The sequence below is a fragment of the Trifolium pratense genome, linkage group LG2 (assembly GCF_020283565.1).
Source record: "Trifolium pratense cultivar HEN17-A07 linkage group LG2, ARS_RC_1.1, whole genome shotgun sequence".
Taxonomy (NCBI): Eukaryota; Viridiplantae; Streptophyta; class Magnoliopsida; order Fabales; family Fabaceae; genus Trifolium; species Trifolium pratense.
The window spans coordinates 13578210-13591714 of NC_060060.1; the positions used below are offsets into that span (position 1 = coordinate 13578210).

The window sequence follows — 13505 nt, forward strand, 5'->3', positions numbered from 1 at the left end:
TGATAAAAACATTGCATTATATATATCTATATATATATATATGCAGGGTTAAAGTTTGAACCTCGATCATTTCAGTTATTCATCATAAACGTGGAATTTCTAACCGTGAAACTACTTAAAAAAACAAAATTATATCATATAAATAATAAGTTTTTTTTTGGTACAGAATAATTTTTTTAATCACTAATAAATATCATCAATATATCTATAACAATATATAAAGGGGATAAGGGAGTTTGGGCTGGATTTTTTTTTGGTCCATTTTGCCCTTAACTTTCTTTATGGTTTTTTTATTATTCCATAATTGCCCTTAACTTCATCTCTTTTTTTTTATGGTTTTTTCATCTATATCTATTCTATACTATATCTATAACAATATATAAAGGGGATAAAGGAGTTTGGGCTGGATTTTTTTTGGTCCATTTTGCCCTTAACTTCCTTTATGGTTTTTTAATTATTCCATAATTGCCCTTAACTTCATCTCTTTTTTTTTATGGTTTTTTCATCTATATCTATTGTATACTATAATATATAAAAAGAATACATGAGTTTTGGGGTAGAATTTTCATAATACCAACATTACCCTTGCTTTTTTTTAGTAGCAACAAAAAACTTTTATTAACAAACTCACCATAACATAAGGCGTATCTTTTTTTTTGGGTACATAAGTTAGACACAGGCAGGCGCGGAACGCGCCTGCCTGGCCCGCTAGTATATAATAAAACTCCCAAAATAAGCATGAAACCCTGTGAAGAAGCCACGCTAACTCTGTCTTTCTGTCCTCACAGAAACACTCTGTCTCTGGCAAAGTGAAACAATACAAGCAAGCAAAGGAAAAATCCAAAACTTAAAAAAAAAAAAAAAAAAAACCACCTTCCCTCACTCTCCTTGAAACTCAAACTGTTACGTTATACTGATTCCACTCCCTCTTTTACAAGCCATAACAAAAACCCAAACCGTTGCCAAAAACTGAAAAAACACTTATAAAACCCCTTTTTCTCTCTCACTTTTTCATTCAATTATTATTATATCCTAAAACTTTACACCAGGCGCACGTTGACACACACATTTCCACCCATGGCGGACACCGGCGCTGACGGAAACGGTTTCATATATCTCCACGGCGACCTCGACTTAACAATCGTAGCCGCTCGCCGGTTACCTAACATGGATATCGTTTCAGAGCGTTTTCGCCGCTGCGTAACCGCTTGCGACACTATAAAATACAATTCAACTTCCGATGCCGCCGACGGTTCTAGTCATCGGAATCATCATCACCGGAGAAAAATCATAACGAGTGATCCGTATGTTACCGTTATGGTGCCGCAAGCAACAGTTGCACGGACTCGTGTGCTTAAGAACTCGCCGGATCCTGTTTGGAAGGAACGGTTTAACATTCCGTTAGCACATGCGGTTGTAGATTTGGAATTTCGTGTTAAAGATGATGATGTTTTTGGTGCTCAAACTATGGGGACAGTTAAGATTCCGGCGGAGAGAATTGCCTCCGGCGAGTTGATTTCCGATTGGTTTCCGATTATCGGAGCCAATGGGAAACCGCCGAAGCCGGACACTGCACTTAATTTAGAAATGAAGTTCACGCCAGTGGACCAGAATCCGCTATACCTTCGTGGCATTGCGGCTGATCCGGAACATAAAGGCGTGAGACATACTTATTTTCCGGTGAGGAAGGGAAGCTCTGTGAGGCTTTACCAGGATGCACATTGTCCACACGGAATGGTACCGGAGATTAAGCTTGATGGTGGAAAGGTTTATAAACCGGAGAATTGTTGGGAAGATATATGTTATGCTATAACAGAAGCTCATCACATGATTTATATAGTGGGTTGGTCAATTTACCATAAGATTAAGCTTGTTAGGGAACCTTCTAGACCGTTGCCGCGGGGTGGTGATTTAACACTTGGTGATTTGCTTAAGTATAAATCTGAAGAAGGTGTGAGAGTTTTATTACTTGTTTGGGATGATAAAACTTCCCATGATAAGGTCTTCTTCAAGACGGTAAGAAACTCGAATGTTGTTAGCATTTATCATTTTTTGTTTGGTATTAACCCTCTTGTTCCGGGGAAGGGGCTCTGGTAATCCAGAGTTCGGCTAGAGGTAAGTAAGCCTGTATAATTTGGTCGATGTGCTATTGCTTATTGGGCATTTTCGTGTTTTGGTGCAGACTGGAGTAATGGAGACTCATGATGAGGAAACTAGGAAGTTTTTCAAGCATTCTTCTGTCATGTGTGTTTTGGCGCCTCGCTATGCTAGCAGTAAGATGAGCTTCTTTAAGCAGCAGGTGAGTATTTGTCAGTAAATATGTGTAGATAGCTGTTGTGTGATTTGTTGTTTTATAAAGTTGATACATAACTCATGTTATGTATATTGTCAGGATATAGGAATCTTTGAGTTAATAATCAGTGGAGTCAAATGTGAAATACCCTGTGTTTTGTGGTCTTAGCTCTAAATTGTGGGTATGTTTTTTTGTTGATGCAAAGTGTAGTATGAGAAATTAGTTAAAACGTTGTCTGGCTTCTCAGTTGTGATATGGTCAAATGGTTTTATGTCTTTTGAGACAAACTCTATAGTGAAATTGCGTGTGATGTTGTATTATGCAGGTTGTTGGAACCGTTTTCACACACCACCAAAAATGTGTTATTTTGGACTCACAGGCTGCTGGTAATAACAGAAAGATTACCACTTTTATAGGAGGTCTTGATATGTGTGATGGTCGCTATGATACACCTGAGCATCGACTTTTTCGTGACCTTGATACTGTATTTGCTGGTGATTTCCACAATCCGACATTTCCTGTAAGTTGTCATCCCAATTGGACATATTAATTAACATTGAATTTATTTTTTGTTGGGACTCGAGTCATTCCTATATGATCTTTTACAATGGATTGTTTTCTTGTTAAATTATTCATTATTTCTTGGTTAAGTTCCTAAGTTATTTACAGGGTCAGAGGATTATATTTATAGATTTTACGAGATAGGCCTTGTAGACTTTGATTATGTATGAGATTAATTTGTCTACCAAGTATGTAGTAGCTTTTGAATAAAACGTATATTATGTGATATCATTGATAATGTCTTAGTGAAGGCCCTCTAGTTACAGGGTTGAATACTTGAATTGGAAGGATACATGATTAGGTTGTATGAAAACTCTTTTTCAGAGACAGTAAAGTTGGTTGATTTTTGTCACCAATGATATTGAACTTGATAAAATTTATCATTTGTAACATTATTTGTTATGTCTTAGTATAGCGCCTATGGTATTGAATCGTAAGAGCTGCACCATCCCTATCTATCATTCGGGTTTGTTACCACTTAGCAGAACTTAAGACACCCGTCATGCTTACCCGAATAGCCGAGTGCACTACACATACAAGACAATTATTTTGCTAGAGATAATCCTTTCTGTCATGTGGCCACCATGAAGCTGTCTTGGGTCTTGTTTTGGCTTAGGTTGTGCCTTCACACCATTATTTCAAGTATTAGACCACAAAGTGTCAAATTCTAAGGTGAAATTTTGTTTAGAGTAACCTAATTGTATTATTTTCTTCCAAATAACAACCTTAGGACAATCTTTTTTTACCCACAATCTAGAACAATCTTAGTTATGCCATTTATTGGACTTAGTCTTATGGTTGAATGCCAGGGATGAACCAATTGTAATTGTTGGCTCCAAATATTATGGATTGATTATTCAGTAAGAAAGCAATTTCTATGGTTCTGCTTAGCTACCAATATGCGCTGTATTCAGTATGGTTTTGTTACAATGTTGTAAGTTGTAACGCTTGGCTTCTTTTCTTTTTTTCAATTAAAATTATACATAAACTGATTTATCTTTACTGTTCCCTGTTTTTTGGTTTGCTTTTTGTGATAGTCTGGAACAAGGGCTCCTAGACAACCATGGCATGATTTGCACTGCAGAATAGATGGACCTGCTGCATATGATATTCTTATTAATTTTGAACAGCGATGGAGAAAATCAACCAAGTGGAAAGAGTTTGCAATTCTTTTCAAAAAAGCATCTCAGTGGAATGATGATGCTTTAATAAGAGTAGAACGCATCTCGTGGATATTAAGTCCTTCTAATCCTCCCTCAAAGAATGATTTTACAACTATTCCTGCGGATGATCCTTTGGTATGGGTTTCCAGTGAAGATGATCCTGAAAACTGGCATGTTCAGGTTGGCAAAAAGCAAACTTTGTCTGAGTAAATATTACATGCATGTTATTCTCTCTTGATAATGGAGATGATTCATTTCATTACTTTTTCTTCCAACTCTTATTGGGCTACACATGATTTTACAGATCTTCCGCTCCATTGACTCAGGATCCTTGAAAGGATTTCCCAAACGTTTTGAGGATGCTCTATCCCAGGTCTCTATTAACCGGCATTTTACTTCACTGTCCATCCTCTTATATTTGTACATATAATGTGCTAATAACTTGGACGAGCTATGTAAATAAGTTATTTATTTGAGTTTGAGATTTTATATATGAATTAATCTGAAAAATATTACATATCTTGTATGCAGAATCTCATATGTGCTAAAAATTTGGTTATAGACAAAAGCATTCAAACAGGATACATCCAAGCTATCAGATCTGCTCAACATTTCATTTATATTGAAAACCAATATTTCATTGGATCTTCATATGCATGGCCATCTTACAAAGATGCAGGTAAGGTTAAATGTTCTGTTTTTGAAAAGCAAAATAACTGCCTAATATTTAACTGGGGTGGTTTCCTCTGTTGTGGACAAAAGAAATGAAATCTATATTCCTTTCAGAAGTTGATCTGATAGAAAAGTATTGTTGCTATGGTGGGAATTAGGTCCAAATTTGATTAAATGCTGATTGTAGTAGTAGTATTTTTATTTCTACGGAATATTTTTCCCCTCCCAACTCTGAACTTCTTTGTCATAATACACTTCATCTTTTTCTTAAAAAAACAAATCATATTTTTTTGCTGTTGAGGGAATCATATTATTTTCTTAAGACATGAATTTCTTAATTTGTACATATTTTGTATGGCAAAAGGGATGGAAAAGGGATTTCAAGGATAATGAGATAATGTTCCACTGTCTTTAGTCAATGTCAAACTGATGTTTTCTTCTGTGTTCAGGGGCTGATAATCTTATCCCAATGGAGTTGGCACTGAAAATCGCTAGTAAAATTAGAGCTAAGGAGAGATTTGCTATTTATATTGTTTTACCAATGTGGCCAGAAGGTGATCCTAAATCTGGAGCTGTGCAAGAAATCCTTTTCTGGCAGGTATGTGACTCTCTAATGTCTTTGGTTGGGTCTAACTTAACCCCACATAATTGGCTTCTAAGGAGATGGTTGTCTCTCACTTCTAACAACTTTGTAGACCATATCACTGTGGGACTCCCAGCACAATCCCCTCACTCCCAAAATTTAGTATCTAGAGCATGACACGGGTGGTCCATTAACAGGTGGCCCAACGAATCTAGGATAAGTTGTAATACCATCTTAAAATTTTAGTTGGGCATAACGCAACCCCGCAAAACTGATTTGTTAAGTGATGATTGCCTCTCCCGAATAACCACTATTCCGGGACTCCCAACAGTTTATAAACTTGTTTAATCATGGAAATTTACAATATTCTGATTATGAAGTCCAAGGATCCGGATTCTCTTCAGTGCATTTTAGAGAGCACAATGTAAGTAATTGCTAATGACGAAATCAAAGGAGTGAGTTCTCACAAATGCTGGTTTGATGTCGGTGTGGTGGTATCTTATCAAAATATAAACGTTTACTGTTCTTATGAATGGTTTTCAAACTTGTATTCAACTGTCCAAAGTCTATCTACCCAACATTAGAGGATTTTTCTGACTTATGAGTTAAAAGATCATAAAAGCAACAAAAAAGCAAAGTGTTTATGTTCAGTTTTATGTTTTCTGTACACAGGGTCAGACAATGCAAATGATGTATAATGTTGTTGCTAAGGAATTGAAATCAATGCAACTTACTGATGTGCACCCACAAGATTACCTCAATTTCTATTGCCTTGGTAATCGGGAACACTTCAATGAAGAAAGCTCAGTCCCAAATGGTGCTCCGGTAATTTTTTCCGAATAAAACATCCATTTTGTTTAGGCTTCAGTACATCATATTACTATCAATAAACATTGATTACTTCTAATACACATGGACATATTTTTGTGGCATTTTCTGTCAGTATTGAATTTCATGTAGTTTTAGTATAAGGCCTTAACCATTTTCAAATCATACAAATTTAAACCATAATCTTTTAGTTTATCTCTGTGTGTTTCTTTGGCTTTCGAAGATAACAAACAAGCATTGAATCTTCACAGTTCAGCAACCACCTTACATCTTCTGTTTTTAACTAACATATGCCCAAACATAAAAAGATCAGTTGCCTTTTCCTTTCACCGTGTATATGACATGGTAGAACTTGACTCATACATTAATGTGTATATGTATCTTTCTATAGGCTTGGCCACTTGGCTACTAATATTATGATCAAATTGTAACAAAAATGTTGCTTTGTAACCAAAAAAACTGTTGCTCAAATTTGTCTTTTGCCAAATGTACACTGTTCATTTTTTTTGATAGAAAGACGAAATGGCAAAGCCATTATAAACTCAGACACACAAGTGGAGGAGCCGGTGTTCGAACCCTGGTCATTGGCCTAACAATTTCGACATTTTTTTTATCAGTTGAGCTAAATGTACATACAGTACACTGTTCTTATTATAGAACAATAAGGGGGCATATACGTTGATAAAATTTGGAAAATACATTTTGATAGCTCTGAGAGCGAGGATAGATTTATCTCTATGCTATTTGGATTGTAGTTGATATTTTCTAATTCATCCAACACAGCAATTTTTCTTTTTCTTTTGATTATATTCCAGTTTACATGTTTCTTATAATATCCAAATTCTACTTGACTTTTGAAATACTTATCTTAAATGGTAGACATTGAACATGAATAGGTTGTGAATGTTTTTTTCAGATCTCTGGAGCATTTAAATACCGCCGAAATATGATTTATGTGCATGCCAAGGGGATGATCGTGGATGATGAATATGTTATAGTGGGATCTGCTAACATAAACCAAAGATCTATGGCTGGTACTAAAGATACTGAGATAGCTATGGGTTCATATCAACCCCATTACACATGGTCTGCGAGGAAAAAACATCCACATGGCCAGGTTTGTATTTCTCATTAAGCTATAATAGCAGCAACTTTTCTAATTGGAAAATTACCGCCGCAAATGATGTGTAACATTGCAGCTAAAATGATTTGATGCTTAATGCTGGAAATCACACCTCATCTTAATGAGTAGATTTTATAGATATATCGACTTACTAAATGATTTGATGCTTAATGCTTAAGTAGTCTGGAAAATAACCCTTATCCTATGATGAATGTGAATGACTTCCTGCCAATTTATTAAATGGGTCTTGCTAACGAGTGCCCCCGGGGCACTCTTTAAGCATTCCATTAAAAGAAACTTTTTATTCAAAAAATTAAACACTCCAATTTCCAATGCGTTGACTTTACGCATTTCCATAAAAATTCTATAAAAAACTTACTATTTAAGGGCTTAAAGAGTGCCCCGGGGCACTATTTAGCATTTGCCTTATTAAATTACTAAATTATATCATGTGTAAACGAAATAAAAATAATTTATAGTTTGACCTTTCAACTAGGTTTCTCTTGTACTTTTCAGTGCTATGTCTGTTGGGAGAAAATTCATTACTGATTATCTGATGACTTAATTTAGAACTTCTTATCTCTTTTATACATGCCATGTGATAATTTATTTTATCCTTGCAGATTTATGGTTACAGAATGTCACTTTGGGCTGAGCATCTTGGCATGTTAGATGAAACTTTTAAAGAACCAGAGAGATTAGAGTGTGTGCGTAAAGTGAATGAAATTGCAAACAATAATTGGAGTATTTACTCTTCTGAAGAAATGTCACTGCTACAGGGACATCTTCTTAAGTATCCTGTACAAATAGATTCTGATGGCCAGATCAGTTCATTACCTGAATGTGAGAATTTCCCAGATGCCGGTGGTAAGATATTGGGGGCTCATTCTGCGACAATTCCAGATATCTTAACAACGTAAACTCCTGAATTCATGTTGGTTGATGTTTTGATAAATGTTGCAGTGTGTTACTTGCCTCGTCACGGGGAATGGCAATTGAGTGAAGTGTTTAGTTTTCTCTACTTAGAATTGATTGTTCAAATTACTTGTAAACCTTTCACATAGGTAAACAATTCATATTTGTAAAAAAGATCACCAATTTGTAGATTGTTTTGTGTCAATTGTATTGTATGACTCCTTTATTTGTTCATAGTCTTCTGCAACATAATCTACGCTCCAAAACTCAAATTAGTGGTTCCTTTATAGTATCATAATAATTGAATTTTCCAGATTTTTTTTTATTCGAGAAAACATATTATGTTAGTTATTGTTGAGTTATTTGAAAGTTGAGTTATTGTTGAGAGAAACTCTAAATTTTTTGAGTTATTGTTGGGAGAAACTCTAAATTTGAGTTTGATCGTACAAAATTGGATAAATAAAAATTATTCAAAAATGATTAAGTGTAAAATAAGGTTTTTTTTTTTCGTAGAAACTCTGCTTCTTAATAAAATAAGGTTTTTGTTTTTTTACAATATCAAATTTAACTCATTTCATTAATAAAAAAGTAGAATCAACTCAAAAAAGCGGCAACTAGGCCGAAGCCACCCTAATTAAAGTGTGAGCAACGATATTCTTACAAGTTGATATTAAACTTCTTATTAATATCTCATTAGATATCATGTAAAGCTATTTTACACGATATAATACGTCTCCATTTTTAAATATAAAAAAGTTAATTAATTAAATGTATTTTTAGTCTCTTGTTTAATTGAAACTTGATTTTAATCTACCTATTATATTATATAAGTATTGGGATTTTTTCTCTATATCCATAGGGTCTATTTGTTTGAGATTTAAAAATAATAATTTTTTTTGAGAAAAATCATTTTCAAGAAAATATATTTTCTTGAAGAAAATCTAAAACTATTTTTCGTTTGTTTACAATCATAAAAATCTATTTTTTTTAATATGGTGAGGGATGATGAGTGATAAAAAAATGGATTTTGATAAAAGTTATTGAAAATAGATTCTCATCTTGATGAAAAAAATAATTTTTTTACTAAAATCATTTTTGAAAAATCTGAAACAAACACAAGTAAGATAAAAAAAATGGATTTTTTTTGAAAAAAATAAATTTTTTTGGTGAAAAATCTGAAATAAATCAATAATAATGATGGTGAATCATATTTATTGATGTTTTTAATTTGAAAACTAAAATAATGAATTTGTGAAGAATATGTTTAAATTTGATCAATAAATAAAATTTAAAAAATGTTTGTTTCTTATGCAAAAGTGTGAAGACACATGGTTCAAAATTGTGAAAAAAAATATTTATAGTCTAAAATTTACTGAAATGATTATTTTATAAAATTAAATTAAAAAGATCCATAAAAAAAATTAATTAAAAAGTTTACCAAAAAAAATTAAAAAAGAAAATTTATACTATATTTATAAGATTTAATTGATATGTTCCGACGGTGTAAAATAATTTGACACTGTCAACCAATATCAACCATATTTTCCGCTACATCACGCCATTTCACCCTACTTTCTTAACATGACATGACAAAATAATAGTTATTTATTGTACGATCGTGTAAAACTATTTTACTCCGTGAATTCATATCAATTAAACTCATAACGATAGTTACATTTCCTAAGAAAAATATGGAATATAAGCTTTAGAAATCCACAAAATCAAAGACCAACTTGTTAATCGTAGAAAAAGTGCATATTGACAAAAACCCTAACTCTTCGTCGCTGTTGCTTTCTCCGTCATCGCTATCGCTCTTCGTCGCTTACGAAAATGGTTAATTCTCTATCTGAATCAATCCTCCATTTTGATTCTTTTTTCCTGTGGAAGATTATCTAAACATTTTCTTATTTTTTTCCCAATTATTTTGCAGGAGGATTCTCCAGTAAGAAGGTAACCCTAGATTACCGAAATTATGATTATTAAATTCTGTTTAAGCGATTATCTTCGTTTCTGTTTATGTGTTTGGAACCCCAACGCAAATTGGAATGAAACATTAGAAATTATAATATGTTAGTGAATTAGTGAATTGAATTCTTAAAATATGCATTTGAATGAGTCTTGTGCATTAATTCATTTGTAAATGAGATGAATTTTATTTTTCTTTTGAAATTCAAAGTCTTGGTAATAGAAATTTGTCACTCGATATCGAGATTTTAGGTTAAAGTTAATTAATTTATTCTATTTTTGAATTTTTATCACCTTTGTTGATTATGCCCTTTGTGAAGATATTTATTTATCTGGTTATGATGGAATATTTCAGGCTTTCAAGGTCCCCTTCTCCATGGAGGGCTCAATCAAGATCCAGGTCTCGGTCGGGATCCCTTGAAAGGCGCAGACCTACGTCTCGATCAAGGTCTCCTGAAATGCAAAGGCCTAGGTCTCTTTCAAGGTCTCCTGAAATGCAGAGGCCTAGGTCTCTGTCAAGGTCTCCTGGAATGCAAATGCACAGGTCTCGGTCAAGGTCTCTCGAAAGGCAAAGGCCTCCTAGGTCTCGGTCAAGATCTCTTGAAATGCAAAGGCCTAGATCCCCCTCGAGAAGTCGTGGCAGGTTAATTGCTATCATGGTTTAGCTTTCAAGGATTTTTTTTCCCATTTTCCCTTTTACAGTGCCATATTTTTTCCTTTGATGTTCTTCATTGGGTATTGACTGATCTTTTCTTGTTCAGATCAAGATCAAGAAGTCCTGATAGGTTAGTTAATTTTACCCGCATCTGGTTATAAATTTATAATCCTTTGATTGAAAGATTAACTATACCTTTTTGAGTATTTCTGATAGAAACAACAGTGCTTTTGTTGTTTGGTTCTGTGATGTTGTGTTAGGAAACATCTAATATCTTCAGTTTTGTTCCAGGAATGGTGGGGATACACTTTATGTGACTGGCCTATCTTCAAGGGTCACTGAGAGAGACCTAGAGGAGCATTTCTCTAAGGAAGGAAAGGTGAGTGTCATATTGATTTTCTCTTCTTTTTCACTGAATAATAATCAATTTCCCTCATAAGTGATCCCTAAATGGCTGTCATTGGTTGTTTACTTTATTAGGTTGCTTCATGTTTTCTTGTGGTGGAGCCCCGTACGCGTATATCTCGAGGTTTTGCGTTTGTCACTATGGATTCTGTTGAGGATGCAAATCGCTGTATCAAGTACCTCAATCAATCTGTTTTAGAGGGTCGCTATATCACTGTTGAGCGGGTAATGTGTTTTTTAATTAACTAGTAGTTGAGAAAACACTTGTGCTTTTCTCTCTTCTTGACTTGAAGGTTTTGTGCTTACATTCAGAATGCATTACATCAGCTATGTTGGCAGCAATCAAAGATGATCAGTTCATCCATGTCAACTTTAGTGAAACAACTTGATCAAATGCAAGCTTAAACAGCTAATCAAATGCGTCTGATCAACTAAACATTAGCAATTATAACGTTCAACAACTTTACAACCCCAGCATTCACTTTCAACTCAACTAATCAACGGACATAAATTTTATGGTATCTCACACCTGGCATTGATCAATAGTGTGTGGATATAACTTTTTTACCATTATTATAAACTAGGCTCTTTATGTTAATGAAACTTTCTTTTAAAGGGTTCTCATTATAATGTGAAAGTATTTACTTTTTACAATTTAATATTACCTGATGGAAATCTGATAATTTAATCTATTTTACGCTCAGTGTTACTTGGGCGATTGGTGCATGTTTGTTTTATATCAACAAAATTCTAAGGATTCGGTTTCTCTATTTTATTTCAGTCAAAGAGAAAGCGACCAAGAACTCCCACGCCTGGGCACTATCTTGGGCTGAAAAATACTAGAGACTATGGTAAGTTTGCGACACTCATTTGAATGTTGAAGCTTATTTGTTACTACTTTTGGTATGAAATCTTACTGAACTCCATCTTCTGTTGGTCTCAAGGACCTCCGCGTGGTGACCGTGGAAGGCATCGGGGTGGATTTGGCCGTGATGATTATCCATATCGAGGTGGCAGGGATTATTCACCAAGGCGCTCACCTTATCGAGGTGGCAGGGATTATTCACCAAGGCACTCTCCCTACGGTGGAAGGTATAGGAGGGATAGGTCTAGGTCGCCTTATGCTCCATATGGTAGCCCAGATAGGAGGTATGCTCGTGGGCCTAGGTGATATTTGACATTAGTTTGTTTTGATATCTGAAGTTAGAAGAGGGAAAGCAAAAACCGTTTAGTTGCTATTTGCTATGGTACTCTGACTGTAAGATTATGCCTATATGTGTTTTAGAGGTAATTTGCACTCTGCAGTTATTATTGTATGATGATGCCTATATGTGTTTTAGAGGTAATTTGCACTCTGCAGTTATTATTGTATGATGATGATGATGATGATGATTGTATCTTCAATACTTGTTTGTTGGTGACATTGGAGTTATATCACTATTATACTAAGTGGAACTTATTTAGGTTTTAATGTATTGTTATTTCAACCTTGTTCTCATATTCTTATCAAATCAATCCAATATTCTGCAGTAATCTTAGGACAAACAACAATTCCAACACAAAGAATTCTATGTAAATGTGCTTTTCACCCTCTAGAGTGAGCTTCAATTTTTTTTCTCTTTCACAAAATTTATAACTTCAAAGCTCATTGCCCCTTTCACAAATCAATCTTATCTTTATAGATACAAATAACCGAAGTGGAACCTGATCATCTGGGGTTTTCAAAGAAGAAAATTTGGTGGCATGCTAGAACAGGAGCATTGTTTTCCATGTAATATAACTATTTTTCTTTTGCTTGACAAATAATGTAGACATTATAAAGTTTTATTGACTCTGATTACAATGTTGTAACGGGAGAGGATCACCTCTCGTTTAAGTGGCAATTGTAAGGACCAACCAAATTTAATCACTTTTAAAAACACAAATAATGCATCCGTGGCTAGAATTTTACATTTTAAGATGAATAAGTGGATGTATAAGGATTCGAACTCCAATTTTTGCATATATTATATGTAGCGCCACTATCAACTGAGATATACTCACGGAAACCACTTGTTGTTGTTTTAAAAGTACCTGTGAATTAATGGAAGCCACTTGCTCGTGTTTTAAAAGTACTCGTGAACTAATTTGAAAAATTAAATATAACTTTTAGACTATTATGTTTTTTTTTTGGTTTTCACCCCTCCCAAATGCTATTATATTTTCAGTAATAAAGAAAGTGAATTGCATATTTACTTAGGGCATGTTTGGATAAAAGAATTTATTTGCAGGTTGTAACATTATAACAAAGTCTTATATATAAGTTTATAGAAGCTTATAACAAAATATGAAATAAAGTTAAA

At 34.1% G+C, this 13505-nt stretch overlaps 2 protein-coding genes across 3 annotated transcripts; both read left to right on the forward strand.

Moving 5' to 3' along the window:
* Positions 1 to 726: 726 nt before the first annotated feature.
* LOC123905611 (phospholipase D delta) lies at positions 727 to 8379 on the forward strand. The gene is made up of 10 exons (XM_045955285.1): positions 727 to 2016; positions 2183 to 2299; positions 2619 to 2813; positions 3892 to 4197; positions 4322 to 4390; positions 4549 to 4696; positions 5139 to 5287; positions 5945 to 6097; positions 7017 to 7217; positions 7847 to 8379. Exons 1-10 carry the CDS (start codon positions 1078 to 1080, stop codon positions 8141 to 8143), a joined length of 2574 nt encoding a protein of 857 aa, XP_045811241.1. The 5' UTR covers positions 727 to 1077; the 3' UTR covers positions 8144 to 8379.
* A 1453-nt stretch (positions 8380 to 9832) lies between these two features.
* LOC123905613 (serine/arginine-rich splicing factor SR45a) lies at positions 9833 to 12584 on the forward strand. Of its 2 annotated transcripts, none has more exons than XR_006808430.1 (8): positions 9833 to 9971; positions 10069 to 10088; positions 10459 to 10746; positions 10865 to 10888; positions 11050 to 11137; positions 11239 to 11388; positions 11476 to 11681; positions 11945 to 12015. XR_006808430.1 is itself a non-coding variant. In XM_045955291.1 (8 exons), the coding sequence occupies exons 1-8, from the start codon at positions 9969 to 9971 to the stop codon at positions 12332 to 12334; spliced, it is 870 nt and encodes a 289-aa protein (XP_045811247.1). In that variant the 5' UTR covers positions 9836 to 9968; the 3' UTR covers positions 12335 to 12584. The 2 variants fall into 2 exon arrangements, 1 of the variants encoding a protein (XP_045811247.1); XM_045955291.1 differs by lacking the exon at positions 11476 to 11681 and adding an exon at positions 12108 to 12584 and having other exon boundaries at positions 9836 to 9971; positions 11945 to 12014.
* Positions 12585 to 13505: the final 921 nt, after the last annotated feature.

Bases quoted from the DNA above. Each gene is read 5' to 3' on its own strand.
- LOC123905611 (XM_045955285.1), top strand. From the start codon at position 1,078: ATGGCGGACACCGGCGCTGACGGAAACGGTTTCATATATCTCCACGGC. The intron at 2,300-2,618 runs GTGAGTATTTGT...TGTATTATGCAG, and splicing joins TGAGCTTCTTTAAGCAGCAG to GTTGTTGGAACCGTTTTCAC. The intron at 7,218-7,846 runs GTTTGTATTTCT...TTATCCTTGCAG, and splicing joins AAAAACATCCACATGGCCAG to ATTTATGGTTACAGAATGTC.
- LOC123905613 (XM_045955291.1), top strand. The intron at 10,889-11,049 runs GTTAGTTAATTT...GTTTTGTTCCAG, and splicing joins AGATCAAGAAGTCCTGATAG to GAATGGTGGGGATACACTTT. The intron at 11,389-11,944 runs GTAATGTGTTTT...ATTTTATTTCAG, and splicing joins GCTATATCACTGTTGAGCGG to TCAAAGAGAAAGCGACCAAG.